This window comes from Alternaria hordeiaustralica (assembly GCF_023758085.1).
Source record: "Alternaria hordeiaustralica strain BMP 2776 chromosome Unknown scaffold_23, whole genome shotgun sequence".
Classification (NCBI taxonomy): domain Eukaryota; kingdom Fungi; phylum Ascomycota; class Dothideomycetes; order Pleosporales; family Pleosporaceae; genus Alternaria; species Alternaria hordeiaustralica.
In genome coordinates this window covers 396,262-417,030 of record NW_026056795.1, presented here as the reverse complement: position 1 = coordinate 417,030, position 20,769 = coordinate 396,262, and the positions used below count along the sequence as shown (strand labels likewise).

The window sequence follows — 20,769 nt, the reverse complement described above, 5'->3', positions numbered from 1 at the left end:
GCCTTCTCAACTCCAAATCTCCAGACGCGCCGAGCACGCGTCAACGATTAACGCGCATCGTGTTCTCATCCGGAACTGCCTCAGATTCCATAGAGTAGGTATGCGCACGAAAACAATATTAATGAAATCTCTACCTTGTACCCACTCCCCAAACTATGCCGGATATCACCAAAGTCCTCCTAACCTAAGCAATTCCACAACGCCTATCCTAGCTCTCTCACATGTGCTCCCGAGTGAGTAATAAAGACAACCATCTCCCATAACTATCACCACAAGCAGCATCTAGCTCTCTTTGCTCAACAGCAGCTTCTGTCCGACCTGCAGTCCACCATGCGCATCGGCGTCGCGCAGGAACTCGCCCACAAGAGGATTCATACCACTCCGAACCGCACCATCCACCCACTCGCCTATGGGCAACGATTCCAGCCCACTACCCGCCTCGCCGCTCAACAGCCCCCGAATACTCTGCACGGGGATGATCTGGTCACCTGCGTGGTGCAGATACTCGACTCGCGAGTTGCTGTCAGCACCTGTAGTCGCCTGCAAGACCGAACGAGCGATGCCCTCGGTGACGTTCTCCAGAGATACAAGATCTACATAGCCAGTCCAGCGGCTCAAGTCGGGCAGCGCCTTGATCAGGGACCCATATTCGAGGAGGTTGGACATGATGTCCTCACCTGCATCATCGCCCATGATGGCTGAGGGCCGGTGGATGAACACCGGTAGGCCGATCTGCTGGCTGGCCTTTTCCAGGAAAACCTCGCTGACCCACTTGGAAGCCGCATAGCCGTTAGCTAGCCCTGCGCCACCGTCTGGATGAGGTGGGAAGCGGGCGAGCGACTCTGGAGCTAGCGTCTCGGACTTGTTGAACTTGCCTGCCGTGGCAGTCGAGACGAAATGGAGCGGAATACGACGAGTAGATGCGAGCCGCACGAGTTCCTTTGTAGAGGAAACATTGGCGCTCCTGAGAGACTGGTATGTCTTGAGGAACGACACGTCTGCACCGTTGTGGATGATGGCGTCTGCTGAGGCTGAAATCGACTCGGCCTCCGCTTCCGTTAGTCCGCAGCGCGGAAGAGAAAGATCACCCTTGTGTAGTACGACCTTGGAGTAGCTTGCAAACTCGGCCAACTTGCTGATGTCGCGAATCGCAATGCAATGTATCTTGCCAACATCGGGGGCCTGAACTAGCAGTCGGAGCAGAGAGCTGCCCAGGAGGCCTGTCGCGCCGCTGATTACCACAGTCTTGGGAGACGTGTGGTTCTGCATTGCTACTCCCGGAGCTTGGTGTGTGCTTCCTTCCAGAAGGTCACTGGGGATCGCGGTTTCAGCCTCCCAGTCAATCGGCTTGTCAGCATCCGAAGACACGTCCTGCATCATGGTTGCCATGGCGCCCAGTGTGCTGTTCTCAAACAGCTTCAATAGGGGCAGGCTGGCTTTGAAAGTCTTGTTGATGAGCTGCCGCAGCTCGATGAGCAGCATGGAGTTGCCACCAACGTGGAAAAAGTCAGAACTGGCGTCGATACGATGCACCTCCTGCATCAGCTCCGGCAGTGTGTCTAGCCAGACCTGGACCAGCTTGGATTCCATCTCTGTCAGCTCCTCTGTCGATTCCGATCCCCGCACAGTGCTTGGGATAGCGAGTCCTCGGAGGGCTCTTCTGTCCACTTTGCCGGCTGCATTTAGTGGCATCGAGGAAATGGCGATAATGGCCGCGGGTCGCATATACTGCGGCAGGTCCAGCGAGGCGGCGAGGCTGCCGAGGAATTGGATATCGCTCTCCACCGAGGTGTCCGAAGGCGACAGCACCGCATGTGCAATCAACAGTGCAGGGTCACCCCGAGGCGTAACTGCCACCATCTTTACACGTCCTTTGGCCGCGTCCAGTATGGACTGTTCGATATCTTGCAGTTCGATACGCAGGCCTCTGAGTTTGATCTGCGTGTCTCCATCGATGCGACCGATGATTTCCAAGGAACCGTCTGATCTGAGGACACCCTTATCTCCAGTTCGGTACATTCGAGTCCACCCGTTCTGTGTAGCCACCGAAGTCGGCATAGGGTCGTGCAGGAACTTGCTTTGCGACTCATCGCTACTGTTGATGTAACCCATGGCTACGCCTGCGCCCGCGATGCAGACCTCTCCGGACCAACCGATTGGCAAGACGCTCAAATCTTGATCCACGATGTAGACACCGTAGTTTGGAAGGGTCCTACCGGCTGGAACAAGGCCATCATTGTGGTTCAGCAAGCTCAGATCCAGCTCGCTTGACGACATGGCGCATTCGGTCGGGCCGTAAGCGTTGAAGTAGTGGAAGTTATGTTCGAAGTGGGCACCGAGCTTACGGAAGCTTTGCAGGAGCTCATGCGAGAACTTCTCACCACCCGCCGTGGCATATGCCCAGTGTGTGCTTCGAAAAAGGCTAGTCGCGCCGTGCCTGAGCCAGGCGAGATATTCCGACGGGGTTGCGCTGGTGTATGTGATCTTCTCTTTCAGCACAATGTTGGTCACGGCTACAGGGTCTTTGCGGAGGACTTCTGGAACGATGACGAGAGTACCTCCATTGGCGAGCGCCATGAAGATCTGGTTCAGAGACATGTCGAAACCCACGGAACTCTGCTGCAAGACCGTCTCACGTCCAAACCCATGCGTGTGCACCAAAGCCTCTACGTGGTTGCGCAAGCTACCGTGTGACAACATCACGCCTTTGGGAACTCCCGAGGTTCCACTGGTGAACAGTATAGCTGCCGGCTCGCTCGCTCGGGCGGAGACCGGAGGAAGGCTTGACGTCCCATCCTGGAGAAGGAGGACATCCAGAACAGCCACGGATGGCGAGAGTTCCATGCTCTCGGTCTGGGGAGCCGTCGTGGTGTTGACAAGCAGCGCAGAGCACTGGGACTCTTCCATCATGATGCGGAGCCTCGCTGATGGGATATTGCAGTCCAAGGGAACGTAGACGGCGCCAACTCGGAGAATGGCAAGCAAGGAAAACACAAAGTGGGGCGACGGCTCCTGGAAGACCGCCACAACCGATCCTGGGTTCGTGCCTGCCTTGAGAAGTGCGGATGATATCCTTCCGACATGTTGATCAAGCTGTTGGTATGTCCACGACGCGCCGTTGCAGTCTTTGACTGAGGTTTCGTCCGGGTGCTTGGCGATCATCTCGTCGATACGATGCGCCAAAGTCTCCGGCCACTTGGAAATCATTACGGGACCTGCAAGACGTTGTTAGCGCTCCGAGTCTATGTTAAATGTGTAGACAGCCGACTTACCTTTTCCAAGCTCGATCGCAGTGCTGACGTCCTGACTTGAGAACAAGGACACGTCCTGCAAGGCCATTCCGCAAGACCGGGAAAGGTCGTTCAACAAGGCGAAGTACATGTCCAGAAGCTGGGATGCATCGCTTTCAGAGTACAGACCGCGCTGCACCAATAGAGTGACGCGAGTTTCGCCCCCTGGATTCTCGATGATGTCCAGAGACACGTCGTAAGCGGATCCTGGGAGATCAATTGACTTGACTTCAGCCTCTGCACTATCGAAGCGTCGCCTCTCACTCACACCCTGGCGATAGTTGATGAATGCTTGGAAGAGAGGACTGATTGCTGTCGACCTCTCGCAGCTTACGTTGTCGAGCAAAACATCGAATGGCAGTCTCGAGTGGGACATTGCTCGATAAGCCTTCTTGCGCGTCTCTTTCAGCACCTCCTCGAATGAGTGCTGATTCTCCAAATGGAACCTGAGCGGCAGCAAGTTCAGATACATGCCGATGCTCTTCGCAACTCGGTCGTCCCAGCGGTTGGCGTCGGCCATACCAATGCAAACATCGCTGTTGCCGAACAGCTTGAATAGAAGGACCTCAAACACGCCCAGATGGAAGTGGAACAGATTTGCCTTCCGCTCGCGACATGCGTCTTGGATCTGCGATGAGAGCTGCGAGTCAATGACGCGACTCATCGAGTTGTGCGCGTATGCGGCCAGTGGGACGCGATTCTTAGCTGCCGAGAACGGAAGAAGAGGGAGCGGCGACGGCGGTGCTGCGAACTCGGACCGCCAGTACTCTATCTCACCTTGCATTACCCCCGATGCCAAGTCCTCGCGCAGTTTCTCCGAGTAGGACGAATACTGATACGCTGGCTCAACGTTCAGGTCTTGGCCGTTGTAGGCTTTCTGTAGGTCATCGAGGAGGACCTCCAGACTGATGCCATCCATAATGATGTGGTGGGATCCAAGGAGAAGATAGCTCTTCGTTGGCGTCAAGCTGAGATGCACAATGCGCATGCAGTCGCCGTGCTCGATGTCATAGACGTGGTTCTTGAGTCTCTTCAATTCGTGTGCCACGCCCGCTTCATCAGCGAGAAGCACAGTCTCGAGGCTCAAACGCGAAGTTTCGGAAATGCCCTGCACAGGTCTCTGATTCTCATCCACCAAGAAGGAAGTCCGGAAAGACTCGTGCCGTGCTGCCACCTTCTGGACGGCGTTTTCCAGGCTCCCTAGTCTTATGGTGCCGTTGACCGCCACGCATATAGTGCTGTTCGCCGTCGTCTGGTCTTCCATCAGGTGTTTTTGGAACCAGAACCGGGACTGACCAGGTGAGATGGGGTGTATCTTGTCAAAACTTGGCTTGGTCACCTCATTGGAGTCTGCGACCGAGCCGGAGGTGGCGGACGATGCCTCCTGCTTATCCAAGTCGTCATCGCTCAGATGGCTTGGGCTGGACGAGTCTGTGCTTGTCTGTGGGGTTCTTGACGGAGATGGGCTAGTGGCATCCGGGGCCGGCAATGGCGTCGCATCCGGAAGCACCACTTCGGGACCATGAGAGGTGTCGCCTTGGTCTGGAGTCTGGCGAGCTGGCGTGTTGGCCACTGCGTGATCGAGCAGCTCTTGAACCAGACCGCCGGATAAGATCATGAATACAGGCACTTCGGTCTGGAGCTCCTTCAAGAACCAGGAACGAATCTCTACAGCGACCAAAGAGTCAACGCCGAGATCATCAATCCTTGATGCAAGAATTTGGGACGCCTCTTTGTCGTCTGGAATCTGGAGGATGACGCGTAGCTTACGGATGAAGCCATCTAGAGACTGTCAGTCTTATGCTGCAGTGCATAGCCAGGATGTACACGCTTACCTTGCACGATATCGCGAACCTCTTCCTCCGTAGCTGCTTCGACCAGTCGGCTCTTGATCGAAGCGTCAGCCGCCCTTTTGGTGTTCTTACTGTCACCCACTTGGTCGTTCTGAAGGCAGTGCTGGAAACGAGGGAACTTAGGCCAACGAATCATCACATCGTCTAGTCCAGACGTTCTCAACGCTGTCATGACCTCGGGATTTCGCCCAGAGAGCGGATGAGACGCTAAGACGGCCTCGCCAAAACAAAGGTGGAATTCTCTCTCGGATAGCAGCAAGAAGCCGACCTTGAAAGAGGCCTCGTGCACGCTCCCCAAGAACCCATGATTGCGGTTGATGTATCCTACACCCATGACAGCGCCGATGTGGAAGATAGATGCCGCTAGGCCTTGGCTGCGACGCTTGTTCGCGAGCGCTGTCATGAAGGAATTGGCAGCGCTGTAGGCTGCCTGTCCGCGATTGCCGGCAATGGTGACAGCCGAGGAGAAAAAGACAAAGAAATCCAGCGCATCCGCGCCTCCACGGAAGAGCTCGTCCAGAAAGATGGCTCCGCAAAGCTTGGGCCGTAGCACCTTGGTCATCTTCTCGAGCGGCATCTCTGAGAATGAGACATCGTCGAGAACCATGGCGCCATGGGCGATACCTGCGATGGGCGGGAAGTTTTGGCGAATGTGGTCCACAAGCGAAGAGAGAGCAGCCTTGTCGGTAATGTCGTTCGCAAAGACTTCAACTCTCACTCCGTCTTGCTTCATGCTTTCCAGCCATCTGTCATCCATCTTTGGTGAACGACTCGTGAGGACTATGTTCCGCGCTCCGTGCGATGCCATCCAAGTGCAGGTGGACTGCGCCAAGTCGCTGGTAAGTCCAAACATGACATATGTCTTGTCGCTCTTGAAGTGGACAAGGCCGTCGACCGTGGAAATCTGCACTGGGACCGGGGAGGCGCTGTTCCAGTCCAAGACGGCTGGAGTAGCAGCCTCGTTTTCGGACCCACCAACCAGTTGTTCCAATGTTATAGGCGCCAAGTTGGAGCTCAAAGGCTTCGACAGGAGCGTGTCCCTCATTGCCAACTGCACAACCCTGTGTAGTCTTGGGCGGAGATCCTGTATGGCAAAGCCACGAGCATGCTGCAGTGCTTGTATCCCGGCGAGCGTCGTCCGAAGGCAGGAGTCGAGCAGAGCGGAAGCGATCATCTCGCCCAACTGCCTTTGTTGGGCATCCTTGGAGCCGTCCACAAACATTGCGACAGCAGAGGGCAGCAAAGACCGGACCTCGCGCTTTTGAGCGTAAGAATCAATGCTGATCCACGCGCCGTCAGCGACTGGTGTGGCGGAAGTGGTGAAGAAGACGGTCACGTTGATGAGAGATGCAGCCTCGATGACGCTAGACGCGAGCTCCGGAGATGGCTCATGAATGAGAATGGTAGAGTCTCTCCGGCACACAGAAAGCAGGTTCTCGACGCTCAGCACATTGTCCAGCTGGGAGAGGAATTGAGATTCGCTACCCGCAGGCACTTCAACCTCTACCATGTCTTCTGGATGGACTAGGGCATGCGAGCCATTGGTCGGCGTAATGGACACGACAGATTTGGCCGTGGCCATGTTCGTACCCAAGACCAGATAGGTCGGCTGAAGAGGAGCCGTAAGCACAGGCGCCAAGAGCGAGTAGGCAACCTTGATCACCACATCCGAAGCATCTTCAACAGCAGCCTGCCGATTCGACATGGACATCCTGGTCTGGAGAGAACTATTATGAACCAGAGCTGGCTTGGTAGAGTCGAGCGAGAGATTGACCGGCGTGGTCTGCGGGTTGATGGCATGGTATATGGTTCGCTTGGATGCGTTGTACCGATCGTTGATGACGTTCTCGTGATGGACGCGCGCAACCATGAGCTGTCCGTTCTCAAGAGCGAGCTCATGCTCTTGTGTCCACAGCATCTTGTCGATGCTACAGTTTTTCTCCCATGTGGTGCCATAGCGCAGGCGAATGAGTGTCTCCAGAAGTTGTCGAGGATCGGGCTTGGTGCCGCTTTCCAAATCGAGCACTTGCGCAACTAGGTCGGGGATTTCGAGCAGCACAGTTCGTATGAGACCAATCGACATGTTCATATACGGCTCATCCGACCTGCAACCCTGTGTTACCCAAAGGACGGTTCCTTGGGTCTCGAATAGTCGCTGTATTCCCTTGAGCGTCTGTTCTGACAGGGAGCGGAAGATGGGCTCATCTAATTCCGCTAGGCAAAGAATCGCGCTGTTAGGTGTCGTCTTGGCGGAGCCTGTCATATCACCAAGTGTCCGATAGACGGCATGCTTTACGCCAAACGGCTGGATTAGCCGAACGATTTGGCTAATGAGCTGGCTGGTTCCCAGCGTCTGACCACCGATGATCACTAGGTCCCATTCCTCTTCGCCAACCGGCTTGTAGGTGCTGAAGGAGGAAAGTGGCTCGCGGAGCAGCGAGACGCGGTCATCGACAGCTTGTGTAACCCAGACAGTCAGCGTTGAAGGGAATACATCGATCTCGGGGGTAGCCGTGTCAATGCCTGAGAAGCCGCATTCAAGGAGCAACTGGTGCCATTCGAGCGTCGACACACCAGGCGACAGCATTCTCCCGTCGTTCTGACCTAGCCACCAACCTGTGGTGGCAGACATCATGAAACCGGTACGGCTCACGTCATTGTTGGTGATCTCTTGCATGACTAGGTAGCCTCCAGGCTTCATGAGCTGACGTGCATTCCTCAAAGTGCGGCGTAGATCAGTCGTCGCGTGGAGGACCAGAGACGCCACGACCATATCGTACGAATGTTCCTCGTACCCTTGTGCCACGACGTCTTTCTCGCAGTCCAGAGTCTTGAATATCATCTTGTCGCTCACGGCAGAGAACACCTGCTGTGCAGTCTCGAAGAAACCCGAAGAGATGTCGGTATAGGTGTAGGAGGCGAACGAGCGGCCGATCTCTTTCATGATCACCTTGGTAGCTCCACCTGTACCAGCACCGATCTCCAGTACCTTCATTCGGCCGTATCGATGCACAATCTGCTTCACGGTCTGGCCGAGGAAGAGAGACCATTCTCGTAGGCCCATACCGACCTCGTAGAAGCGATCCAGGAGACCGTCCTTAGTCATGTGCTCGAGAATTGTTGTCTCGCCTCTGAGAACGGCCGGAAGATTGTCACCTACTGCGCGGGCTAGCTGGAGCTCCGTCCTGTGTGCCCATCTGCGCGAGATTCAAGTCAGCATTCCTGATGAAAGAGCTAAGGGGGCAGAGGCAAGAAAGAGAGCCGAAAAAGAAGGTGCGCTTTGTTACGAGAGGAGGAAGGAGTAGAACATACTTGACTTTCAAGGCCGCGATGTCGTCTGCAGTGTCATCCAGCCATCTGCTCTGAGAGTATGGTCTCGTACCGGTGGTAGAAATGACGTGGTGGTAGAACTCGAACATGCACTCAAAATGCCACTCGAGGTTCATGGTTTGTCTGACGTCCTTTGGGAAGGTACCAGTGATGTTCCTCATGTAATCGAGAACGACCCTTTCCATGACCTCAGCGAACTCGTAGTCCTCAGCCGTGGACCTGAAACCGCCCATGGCCAACTCGCAATCTGGGTTGAGCGGCGCCCAGATGTGCTCTGTGAAGAACTTCTTATCCATATCCGCGGTGGGCTCAGCAAAAGCGACGACTTGGATACCCTCCATCTGGACCAGGCCGGCGCCCTCGTGGGTATAGATGTCGACATCGCCGCGGAGTTGCTTGGAAGTCATCGGGTTCTCAGTCAGGTGCGCGCACGAGTTTACGCTCTTGCTTTCCGCCCCGAGATGCTGCTCGCACAAACCGACATTGACGCGGAAGCTTTTGATCCCAGTGGGAACATGCAGCTGTTGAAGACTGCCATCACCCGGGAAGCAATACGCCAAGAAGATGCCCTGCAGCGCCGTGTCCAGCATAGCCGGGTGTAGGAGCATCTTCACTGGCTCATCATTCTGCGCAGGCACTGAGATGGTCGAAGAAGAGTAGTCGAGCCTTCTCTCGATCGAAGAGAGCGTCTGGAAGTCGCCGCTATAGCTGTAGCCAATGGGCTCCAGAGATGAGTAGAACCGGTCTTCTGAGACGCTGGTGAGATTGGGAGGGTCACCTTTTCGAGACGGCAGCCATCGGGGGTGCGAATCTCCTGTCGTCACCCGGATTTTACCCGTCGCATGCGTGGATAGAAGTTCTACTTCTGCATTGTTCGACGCATGATACGAAAAGGAAGCGACGTAACTCTTGTTACCTTCTTCCTTGGCGATGTTGTGCAGCGTGAAGAGTGTCTCGATGCCGGCATCGCCATCTCCAAAGACGAGCGGTTTACCGAGGCTGAAATCCTGTATCTCTATCACAGCAATGTTTTCGCCTGGCGACAGCCATCTAGCTGCCTCCACGGCGGTGGCGATATAAGCTGTTGCTGGATAGATGACCTGACCCTGAAGCTGATGGCCCCGGACCCAATGCATCTCACTGAGCTTAAGCAGATTCCTCCAGCGAATCTCGTTCTCGGTCACATCTGTCGTTCTCGCGCCGAGTAACGGATTGTGAGGGTTCTTGGCGCTGGCTACAGCTCTAGACATCCGAGACTCATGCCAGTAGAGTCTGTCGTGCTCCCAGTGGTATGTGGGGAGGTCTTTCAATAGATCTCGGCTGAGCGCACCGGATGTCGATAGGTCCATCGTGTGAAAGTCGACTGGAGAGGGAGAGAACCGAGACCACAAGTCGCCAAGGGCGTTGCTGAACGTATCGATATCGTCTTTCCCACGGTGCAGCAAGCCCACATATGGCAATGCTTCCGCATCACTGTGGGCACGAAGCGTCTCTAATACTGGTCCCTTCAACGCTGCATGTGGACCAACCTCGATAGCGAAGTCGAATTGGCCTTCTTTGGCAGTGGCAACAGACTGTACGGCCTGGGAGAAGAGAACAGGCCGGAGCAGATTATTTACCCAGTATGAGCCAGAAAGATCGCAATCCCCCTGCACATCACCGCGCATCTCCGTATTCTCATACGTGCTGGAGAACCACGAAGGACCTCCCAGCGTGTCATGTTGAGGTCGGATGTTGCAGCCCTTTAGGCCCTCGAGGAAACCAGCTGCCACCTTCTCCATGTGTGACGAGTGATACGCTTTGTCAACCTTCAAGACTCTTGCAAACTTCCCTTCGTCTTGGAGAATCTCTCTCGCCTGCTCGATAGCATCGCTATCGCCAGAAAGCGTGACAGCTGTAGGCGAGTTGTAGGCAGCGACGCACAAACGACCCTTGAACATAGGCAGGTCGCAAAGCTCGTTCGCGTCCTCTGCAGATGCGCCAGCGGCCATCATGGCTCCAGGCTTGTCGGATGGACACATGGTTGAATAGTAACCCCGGTAGTACGCGATCTTGACCGCCTCTGCTCGGGTGATGAACCCTTTGGCGTAAGCTGCGGCAATCTCGCCCGAGGAGTGGCCGATGATCGCATGGAAGCTGACGCCTGCGCTGCGAAGGAGATCGTACAAGATGATCTCGATTGTGGTTGTGAGCGGCTGTGCATATGCAGCTTCTGCCACGCGAGACTCAGTCGCGTCGCAGGTGAGCTGGTCTACAAGTGTCCAACTTGGTCTGTGTGGCTCAGGAAGACGCTGCAGTTCACGATCCAGGTCTTCGACTATTGTCCTGACATACGGGCTCTTCATCAAGCCTTTGCCCATAGTCGGCCACTGTGCACCCTGGCCAGTGAACACGCCCAAGATCTGTACTGGTCGCAAGAGTTCTTTCGCACGGGTGCCAAAACTGGAGCCAGCACTTCCCTCCGATGATGCCGCCAGCAAGTCGTCAATCTTGGCCTGGAGGTCCTCTGCTGACTTTGCCGATATGCTGGCTCGGATTGCATGATGAGATCTTCGAGCATACAAGGTGTAGGAAAGATCGCCAAGATCGACAGTGGGATGAGATTGAAGGTATTTCGAGTAGTACAACAAGACTCCTCGTAATGCACTGCTAGATGCAGCTGAGAAGTTGAAGGGTGAGAACAGCGGCGTGGAAAGAGTCGTACTGTCCGGTGTAGGGGTGCCAGTGGAAGGCAGAAAGTTCTCGATAATAACATGCGCGTTCGTACCTCCGAAGCCGAAGCTGTTGACACTGGCACGGCGAATACCATCCGCGAGACTTGGCCATGGTTTGGAGCTTGTTGCAATCTCGAGATTGGTGTAGAACGGCTCCACGGCAGGATGAAGTTTGTTGAAAAGCAGATTGGGTGGTATGACGCCGTGCTGTACTGCGAGAGAGGCTTTGAGAAGACCAGCCAATCCCGCGGTACCCTCGGTATGACCGATGACGGTCTTGATGGAGCCAACGTAGAGTGGATCGCCCTTATGGGACGTGCTATCGCCAGGGTGGAAGAAGGCTTTGCTGATAGCCTCAGCTTCCTTTGGATCGCCAGCCGCAGTTCCGGTTCCGTGCGCCTCAAAGTACTGGCAGCGCTGATTGGGGTCTTTTGGATCCAGCCCAGCCTTCTTGTAAGTCTGCTCGATGAGATCCATCTGTGCAGAAGCACTTGGCATGGTGATACCTTTCGTTCGACCATCCTGATTAACTCCACTCTCTCGAATGATGCACTCGATCTTGTCGCCGTCGGCGAGTGCAGTGCTGAGACGCTTCATAATTACAGAAGCTACACCCTCACCACGCGCATACCCGCTAGCATCAGCATCCCACATGCGGGACCGACTATCGGCCGACAACATGTGCAACGAGCTCTCAGCAATGTACTGCCCGGATCCAAGGATCATGTTAACCCCCGCCGCGACCGCAACGTCCGAGTCGCCGCTTCGTAGTAGCTGGACTGCTTGGTGCACCGCGACCAGACTGGAGGAGCACGCGGTGTCGATGGTCATACAGGGGCCATGCCAGTCGAAGAAATACGAAATGCGGTTCGACATGATACTTCGAGCCGTACCTGTCGGAGCATAGGTTGGCAAAGTGTCGACGTCTTTGTGCAAATGATCGTGGTAGTCGGCACACATGAGTCCAACGTAGACCCCGGTACGAGAGCCGATCAAGGATTCCAGCGGTATTCCCGCTGCCTCCAGCGATTCGTAGACCACTTCCATCAGCAGGCGCTGCTGTGGATCAATGGCGGCTACTTCGACGGGCTTGATATTGAAGAACCCCGCGTCGAAGTGACGGTGGTCTTCCTCGAGGAAGTACGACTCCCGAACATCCGTCGTTGCGTGGTGGTTCGGGTCCGGATGATAGAAGTTGTCGATGTTGAAACGATCCTCTGGGATGCGCTTGAGAAGATCGCGCGGATTGAGCAGAAGCTCCCAGAGTTTGGACGAATTGTTCGAAGAGCCAGGGAAGCGCATGCCGCTTCCAACAACGGCGATTGGCTCTCCGTTGCCATGTGAAGTGTCGCGGTGGGCAGTCATTGCGAATGCAAGATGGTCGTATAGCTTGGGACACGGTGTTGAAACTCGTCAATGATCAAAGTCGCGCGAAAGGATGTGGTGAGTCAATGTTTTTTGGTCAACTAATGTTTTTCATTCGTACTATCGAACTACACCACCACCCACTAACTTGCATACAAATGCTCACTCAGGGCGGCCCCAACTTTCCTGTGGCGTTCTTGACTTCGGCTTCCCGTCCCAACATCAGCATTCGAGAGGATTTGGAGTCGTTGTCTCTCAGGCTGATGTATTTCGGGATCGGTGTCAGACGCGTAAGAACAGCCAGTCCGATTCGGGCCTCTAGATGGAATCAGTGTGCGAAGGAAGAATCGGAGCGGACAAAGATGCTGTGAAGAGACTGTAGCCTGATCGCACCAGTACCGAGCATGTAACGTCGGTACTTTTCTCTTTCAATATGGGCAACAAAAATACCGAATAGTCTGCTGGGCCACGGTATCGGTACTATCCTGTAGTAGCGCTGAGGCTGCACCCGCTTGTAGTGAAGGAAAATCATAAGTACCGAAATGATGACACAATATATAGACGGATAGGTCTTTCCTCCACATTCTTGCCCATTCGACCGTCAAACACGACCCGCAAACATACTTCCTGTTCATCTCTACCTATCCAAGCGAGCACGCAGTTGTGACCAAGTCCAGCGAGGCCGAATCGAGTCGTTGATCCATTGGATCATCCAGGCAAGGACACCAGCATCAGGCATAGTAAGTTCGTTCATCAATAAGGCAACGTGTGCAACATGCTAACCTTATCTCTACAAGGCCTTCTTCACTTTCCTACAGAAAACATGCCTTCAGGACCAGTCATAAGTGACTGGATCTGCAAGTCGCTAGTCTTCTTTCTCGCTATCGCCATGCAAGCGCGCCTGACCACGAAGCTCACGCCTGGTTTCTCTAAAAATCTCGAAGAGAGACTACCGGACCACAATAGAGTGCTATTTTCATGGTGGCTGAACCCTTCGGATCAGCAGCTGAAAGCTTTCATGCTCGGCGTCAGTGCCTTCCTCTCGGTCGTACTCTGGGTACCGAGCCTCCGTGGTATCGGGCTGCCAATGGGCGTCGTCTTGTCTATAACAGGGCTTTACTCTGACTTGCAGTTGAAGGAAAGCTTCATTCCGCACACTGCTCTTTTGTTAATGTGCTGCGCTGCGCTGTATCTGGAGTAGTAGAGAGGGGTATTATGAGGGCCATGGATATCGTGCTGGACAATGTACCATGCACTTCGGTGACCTGGCGTTATCGATGTAGCTGTGCGCGTGCAATATTTCTCTTTGTCGGGTATCCTATCAATAAATCATGAGCTCTTGGCTTATATCAGCTGTATGTATACCAATCGTGTATACCGCCTTTCCCCAAAAGCGACGAGCCTTTCATCATCTAGTAAGAAAGTTTCTTCGAATCAAAGAGCCTCCGGCAGACGGTCCGCTAGCGCGAGGCTAGTGAGTGGGTCCTGAGGTCGGGGCGCAAACGATCAAAGCTTCATCCCTTAAATATCCGTGAACGTGTGCAATCATCCGCTTCAAAGCTCGTATCGTGAGCATATCGCACGCCTAAAAGGACCTTGTTGGGCAGTGAGTGTGGTTCAAAGTTTCTTTCTTTACCCGCCTTGGCCATATGTTGCGAGCTTAAAGATTGTAATCTACTGCCCCCACCCGTACTCCGCCCTCTCACTCCCGCCCCCTTTGACCCCGTCACCCACATCGTCCTCGTCAACCTGCTTGCAATCATCCATCACAGCGCTTTAAGCGCAGCAGTAATAAAGCACAACCAAGCCGGCAGATCTGTAGTCCAAGCTCTGATCCAATTCATCCGAAGCCAAGACTCCATGGAGATGACAACATTCCCATTTGGAATGTTTTTCTCGATAGCTGCTATGCGGCGCAGAGCCGTTGGCGCAAACAGCATATGAGCTAGACTGAAGAATAGTCCCCATGCATACCACGTCGTCGAGCCGAACTGATGTCCCGGTATAAGCAGGTTGAAAATGCCGAGAAGGTAGCCGACGGGGTAGAAGACGATCAGCACCCACTGCCATCGAAGGCCGCCCCTAGTCCACCAGGCGGGAAGGATAGAGTTTGCTAACGGGCGGATGGGGTCCTGCACCCAAGTTCCGAACATCAGGTGCTCGTCGAGGGCGAACATGAGGGTCATGGAGGATACGAGCGCCGGACTGAGGCGGAGAAGCCGGAGAGCAATCTCCGCGAGTGACATGGCTGGCCGATGGGTAGTGGGTAAGAATGCAATGTTGGTAGAGTTCAAGAAGCTGATTTCCGTGCTTCCAACTCAAGTAATCCTTGACATTTGCGACGCTTTGGAGATGATAGCTGGAAGGTCACCTTGTTGCTCGCAATTTATCCCTGCAATTGCATCAGTTTTTCTGCTTCCGAAGGTGTGTGGGACGTGTGTTGTGGGAAAACTGGAAAGTCCCGAACACCTGGGCACGTCTGACCGTCTGACAGCGCGTGCATATCACGCCACTCGGCTACCACGTCCCAGAAAATCCACCGAAGCCCATTCGGCTCAAATCACCCCCTTGAATCTGGGAAGCGTCATATTGACGGGCGTGGTGTATGTTCAGTAATGATTCGTAACACCTGAAGGCGTCTTAGAGTTTGTGGGGGTATCTTGCCAAGACTGAGTGCCGGAGAATACAATTTGTGAAGTTTACAGAAGGCAGTGATACCGTATCTAGTGTTTTATTAACGGTATGTATGAGGATCTATTTGCTCGCAATACCGCTCGATATTGTCACACATCGGTATCCTTTACACTGGCTTGTACACAAGCTCATGTAGTCTGCGAATCTCCTCCTTCAGCGCCTTGGTCCCTGCTCTATCTGCCGAGCCATTTTCGCATCCTTCACTTTTCAGCATCAGCTCGAGGAGGTGCCGGGGGATAACACTGCCACGAGTATCGCTCTCGCACCCATCGCCATCTGAGCCGGCCTCGCTATCATCTGGGTAGCCCAGTAAACGGCCAATTCTATCTACCATTCTAATTACAGCTTGAATAAGGACAATGATTTGCAGGTCCGGATCGGGAGGCAAGGAGACGTCAACTATGTTGAGAAACGAGATCGTAAAGAGATTGATCTGGCGGCGTGTGGCGAGTAACGCTGCTCGAATGGCGGAAAAGGTATTTTGACAGTGGTGTAGGAGATTTGCGTGGCAAGATAGTAACAGAAGGCTCGTAGGCATGTCAACGCTACTGCTATGAGACGTCTGATGCACTACAGCGAAGTCAACACTGCTATCTGTTCGACGCCTTTTCAGCGGCGATCGGCCTGTCGTGTCAGACATGTAGCTTCTTGACTCATCAACGTCCAATCCTTCGATTGGACTCAGCCAACTACTGGCTACAGTGCTAGACTTGCGATTGTCGTGTGAGTCGTAGATAGCCGAGTGATTGGGTCCGACGATGTCGACGAGCAGCCTGTGGTAGGTTTGAAGGCTTTGCGTCATAAAGATGACAGTATCGCAGAGAGTACGGTTCTCCTCTGGTGGTGTAGCCAAAGCTGTCAGACCCAAACCCGAGTGGATGTTCGTTGACCCGGCCCCTGTAGAGGTTGCGGCCCCCAATTGTCGGGACAGCTGCATATTCAAGTCTGACAACTCTTGCATTGTCTCTTGGCGCATGGGTGAAAAGCAACCGCGTCCGTTGAGTGGCTCGGTAGAATCGATTGTAGGTCGTTCGTCTTCCGTGAGTGTTGGAATGGACTGGCCCGTGGAAAGATCCATCGTCGGAAGGAGGAAGTGTTCGGTCGGTAGATTCATCGAATCGTCTTCGAGTGTGGCTTCCCCCGCGAGTGCAAAGTCGAAGGGGTCCAGGTACTGAACTGTGACACTTTGTAGCGTTGGGTCAATCGGTGTATCGTCGAGATCATGTACTAGCCAAGCGTCGCTGTCCATGGTAAAGTCGACAGCGGTTCTCGTTTGAGATACAGCGTTGGGAAGAGGTGATGATCGCGTGGGGTTGGATGGGTCGTGAGCACTGTCGCTGCTCTCTCGAGACTGCTCCTTGTCTGCCCGTCTCGGTCTACCCATCCGTATCCCGGTATCGATGATACACGTTGCACCGGCTTTCTGGCACCTCTCACAAGGGGCCTTGGAATTCGAGCTCCGTATGCATCGCAGCTTCTGACCTCGACATCTGTCACATGCCAGCTGTTGGGACTTCTCTTTCTTTGGGGTCTCCACAATAGAACCCGACTTGCAACCCGAGAAGCAGCTGGAAGAATCTAGACGTGGCATGTTGGGAACAAAGAAAGGTCCGCGAGTAAATCATGCGAGGACATGCTAGGTCGGTAGCACCTAGACAGGTAAGGACGAGCGATGGTGATAGTGCGAACTATATGCCGTGACTCCCCAATGTATGAATTGAGGCTAGTCTTCAGCTACAGAAGCAAGTGAGACTTCTCGGCAAGCTTGCGATATTGCTATGACCAGCTTACGTGAGGCTAATGATGTACAGCAGAGAACCTTGTAGAACACGAGGAAGATGATAGGACTGACTCTATTGTTGTCTTATCCCGCAGAATAGGTTCTTATCGCAGGTCCCAGAGCGGCGTGCTGCTGCCAGGCAGAGAGTTGGTGGTGGAGACCCAACGACCACTCAATCAAGAAACCTGCTCTCCCGAGCGTTGAACGAGGAGGAGCCGAATGCTAGCTGAGGTGTGCAGCTGTGGCATAAATGCAATGTGTTAGTGGATGGAAGATATAGCCAATGTCTCTAAGGACACCCGTTTGGCTCCTCGTCCAAATGGCGGGATATAATGGGACTTGCCGTGAAGGATTCAAGGTCGCCGAGATTTTCGAACTTGCAGGACGCATGGCAAACCATTCGTTCATTAAGCGAAGGCGTGGCAGTACGACCCGAAGGTGCGACCCAACCTTGAAAGCATGCGTTACAGTGCGACCCCAAACGCGGGATACGGCGGCGGGCCGTTGGGCCACCCGTAGGAGCCACCCGTGGGCTGCCCAGGTGGGTGGGGATCTGATTGCGAACTCACGCCAGGGGGCCTCACATAGACTTCTCCGCGACGGTTTGATTAAGGCTTTATCCTATCTTCGTCACGCTAACAGCCGTCGTCATCTGTTGCGTCATTTGCTTGTTGGATTTAATATGTATATGAGACATGCGGGTGTACCTAGATATGATGCTTACGGAAAGTGTTGCGGTGACCATCTGTGGCTGGAGATGTGGCTCAATATTACTTCGTGCCGGCGCTTTTGCCGGCACGCTAACCAAAACAAGGTGCGGAATGTATACACCGGTGAAAGGCAGCGAGGTGTCTACCAACATGTGTTTGGGGGCTTTGTCACACTTGGAAGCAGTAGCTTCCAAGCCACCTGCAGGAAGCCTGTCGACCGAGCTGAAATAATTCCACTTCCAACATCTAGCCGCGGAGGATCGCGAAACCCTGCGAGGTTGAGTATGGCCCACCCAGTAAAACCCTCCGCGGTGATGGCCAGGCTTCTTGCAGCCTTGAATACGTAGTCACAGACAGTTCCTCACATGCAACCAAAGGTGCGAATACTTCCGGACGTTCCATCGACTTCCTGTACCAAGGTTTCAACACAGCCCGTTGCCTCCGCATCATCGTACTACAAACCTGGTACCAACCACACGGTCAGCCTATCGCCCAAAAGGTCAAACAATCCTTCCAACTGTCCTTCCTGTTGTGTGAGATGACACAGCAAAACCCAGCCGCTCCGAACTCGGAGTCAAATGAAGCTTCGGTCGATGCCCAGGATGCGACAACGGAAAAGAACCCGCCAAAGTTCCAGAAAGGTCCAAGATTCTGGGCGATCATGGTCGTCCTCTCACTGGTGAGCCTTCTCACGGCTTTGGAGGCCACAGTTACCTCGACGGTTATGCCATCTCTCGTCGCTGATCTGGGTGGGGGCGAAGAATTCATCTGGGTTTCTAATGCATACTTCTTGACCATGTAAGGCTTCTGCCCCAGAGAACCTTGTGCTTGAGCGACGAACGCGTAACTGATTCAGATAGGACTTCTTTGATGCCCATGTATGGACAGCTCGCCAATGTATTCGGTCGTCGGTGGCCCATGATCATATCAGCGGTCGTCTTCATGATAGGGAGTGGCGTTTGTGGCGGGTAAGTTATCACACCCTTGAAATCCGACTCGCGATCCACTTTCTTCGTGTCAAGCTCGAAGTCTTTGCTGATGAGAAGATGAATGCGCAGAGCGACCAACATATCCCAAATGATCGGCGGTCGAGTGGTACAGGGGATTGGAGCAGCAGGAGTCGCCGTCCTCTGTGAGATTATCATCTGCGACTTAGTACCGCTTCGAGAGAGGGGGACCTACATGGGCGCCGTGTTTGGCATGGTCGGTCTCGGTGCTGCTCTTGGTCCTTTCTTTGGCGGACTGCTCGTGAGTTACAGTACCTGGCGCTGGGCTTTCTACATGGCTCTTCCCATCGGCGGCGTTGCGGTCGTACTGCTATTCGCCTTTCTGAAGGTCAAATACGATAAATCTCAGACTTGGGCCACCAAGGCTTCGAGCCTCGACTGGTTGGGCAACGCACTTTTCGTCAGCGGTTGTGCCCCGGTCCTACTTGCCGTTAGCTGGGCAGGAGGCAAATATCCATGGTCATCTTACCAAGTCCTCGTACCGCTCTTGCTTGGGTTGGCCACGTTGGGGGGCTTCATCGCACTCGAAGGCAATGCTCGCCTGACGCCAAATCCCATCATGCCACTCCATCTCTTCGGCAACTCTATGAGCCTCATCGTCTTCCTCCTCGCCTTTCTCCACGGTATTGTCACTATGTGGGCGCTCTACTTCCTCCCAGTATACTTCCAAGGCGTTCTCGCAGTAGATGCATACAAGGCCGGCATCTATCTTCTTCCCACCATCCTCGCACTTCTCCCAGGCGCTATCGGCGGCGGGTTGCTACTCAGCAAGTTCGGTCGCTACAAGCCCATTCTCGCCACTTCCTTCGCCTTGATCGTCGTCGGGTTTGGCGTATTCACGCTCCTGGATGAGACGTCGAGTGCAGGCGCGTGGGTGGGCTTCCAGGTGATTGAATCCTTTGGCGCGGGCTTCGGCATGGGGGCCATGCTCCCCGCGCTACTAGCCTCTCTGAGCGACAAGGATACAGCAGTAGCCACGGCCACGTGGGGCTTCATGCGAAGCTTCGGCGTTTTGTGGGGCGTAGCCATCGCCGGTACCACATACACCAACCGCGCTGCGCAGCTGGCTCGCTCAGGTGCCATCAGCGACAAGATGGTAGCTGCTCAATTTATGACGGGCGGCGCATACGCGGCAGCCGAGGTCGACTTCCTTGACACGCTGTCCGCTCAGGTGCGTGCGCAAGTAATATCTGTACAGAGCACCGCGCTCCAGCGATCCTGGCAGGTTGCCATCGCCTTTGGTGGAGTGGGCTTCATTGCTGCTGCTTTGCTGAAGCAGGTGCCGCTTAGAAGGGAGAACGACACTGAATTTGGCATGACAGACAGTAAAGACAAGCCCACCGAGGAGGAAGCGAAAGGTGTAGCAAAGGCTGAGGCTCCAGCATCGTGATTCTATTATTTGAATGCCAACAGAATAGGATTCGATAGACCAAGGCGAACCCAGCACTAGCTACAGGAAACTTCCCTGATTCGATGCAAGCCACCGCATACATAGAGTCTTTCCTAGCGGAATGAACATTTAGATCCACAGCTCAACGATGTGCTAGTAACAACGATTAGCTTATGTACAGAGTTCCAGAGCTTCAAATCAAAGTACACGAGGCAGAATGCATCGCGTGCCACCGTGAACTCCAAAGGACGGCTACTACGCTCCTTCACACGCACCTCGACATGGCCCGGGTTTAAAGTGGGGCGATGGTTGCTGATTGGCTAACCACAAACCCTCCTCGGGGGGTTTCCCCACGTGACTGATTCACGCATCAACAGTCAGCCGTGCCTGGTCAAATCATACGAAATTTCTCCTTTAACTCGGTTGGGTTGCATTCCCATTTCCGCGCCTATCTAAGCACTACACCAACTATGCACAAGTCCGCAGTTCGCCGCTCCGCCTGCGGTAAGTCCTGGCTGTACGAAATGCATGTGAGACATGTACTGACTTCGTACCTCTACCTCTGCAGACCAGTGCAGGGCAAAGCGGGTTCGATGCCTTCGAGCCCAAGACAGCACGGCGGCGTGCGCTCGCTGC

The 20,769-nt window shown here is 54.3% G+C and overlaps 3 protein-coding genes across 3 annotated transcripts; 2 read left to right on the top strand and 1 right to left on the bottom strand.

The window, feature by feature from the left end:
- Positions 1-282: 282 nt before the first annotated feature.
- Positions 283-12,552, bottom strand: J4E84_008772 (putative Hybrid PKS-NRPS biosynthetic cluster; the record flags this gene model as incomplete). The annotated part of the gene is made up of 4 exons (XM_049391341.1): positions 283-3,215; positions 3,273-5,072; positions 5,126-8,328; positions 8,456-12,552. The coding sequence occupies 4 exons, from the start codon at positions 12,550-12,552 to the stop codon at positions 283-285; spliced, it is 12,033 nt and encodes a 4,010-aa protein (XP_049241043.1).
- A 5,334-nt stretch (positions 12,553-17,886) lies between these two features.
- Positions 17,887-18,538, top strand: J4E84_008771 (uncharacterized protein; the record flags this gene model as incomplete). The annotated part of the gene is made up of 2 exons (XM_049391340.1): positions 17,887-17,890; positions 18,090-18,538. The coding sequence occupies 2 exons, from the start codon at positions 17,887-17,889 to the stop codon at positions 18,536-18,538; spliced, it is 453 nt and encodes a 150-aa protein (XP_049241042.1).
- A 275-nt stretch (positions 18,539-18,813) lies between these two features.
- Positions 18,814-20,133, top strand: J4E84_008770 (uncharacterized protein; the record flags this gene model as incomplete). Its single annotated transcript, XM_049391339.1, has 1 exon — positions 18,814-20,133. One exon carries the CDS (start codon positions 18,814-18,816, stop codon positions 20,131-20,133), a length of 1,320 nt encoding a protein of 439 aa, XP_049241041.1.
- Positions 20,134-20,769: the final 636 nt, after the last annotated feature.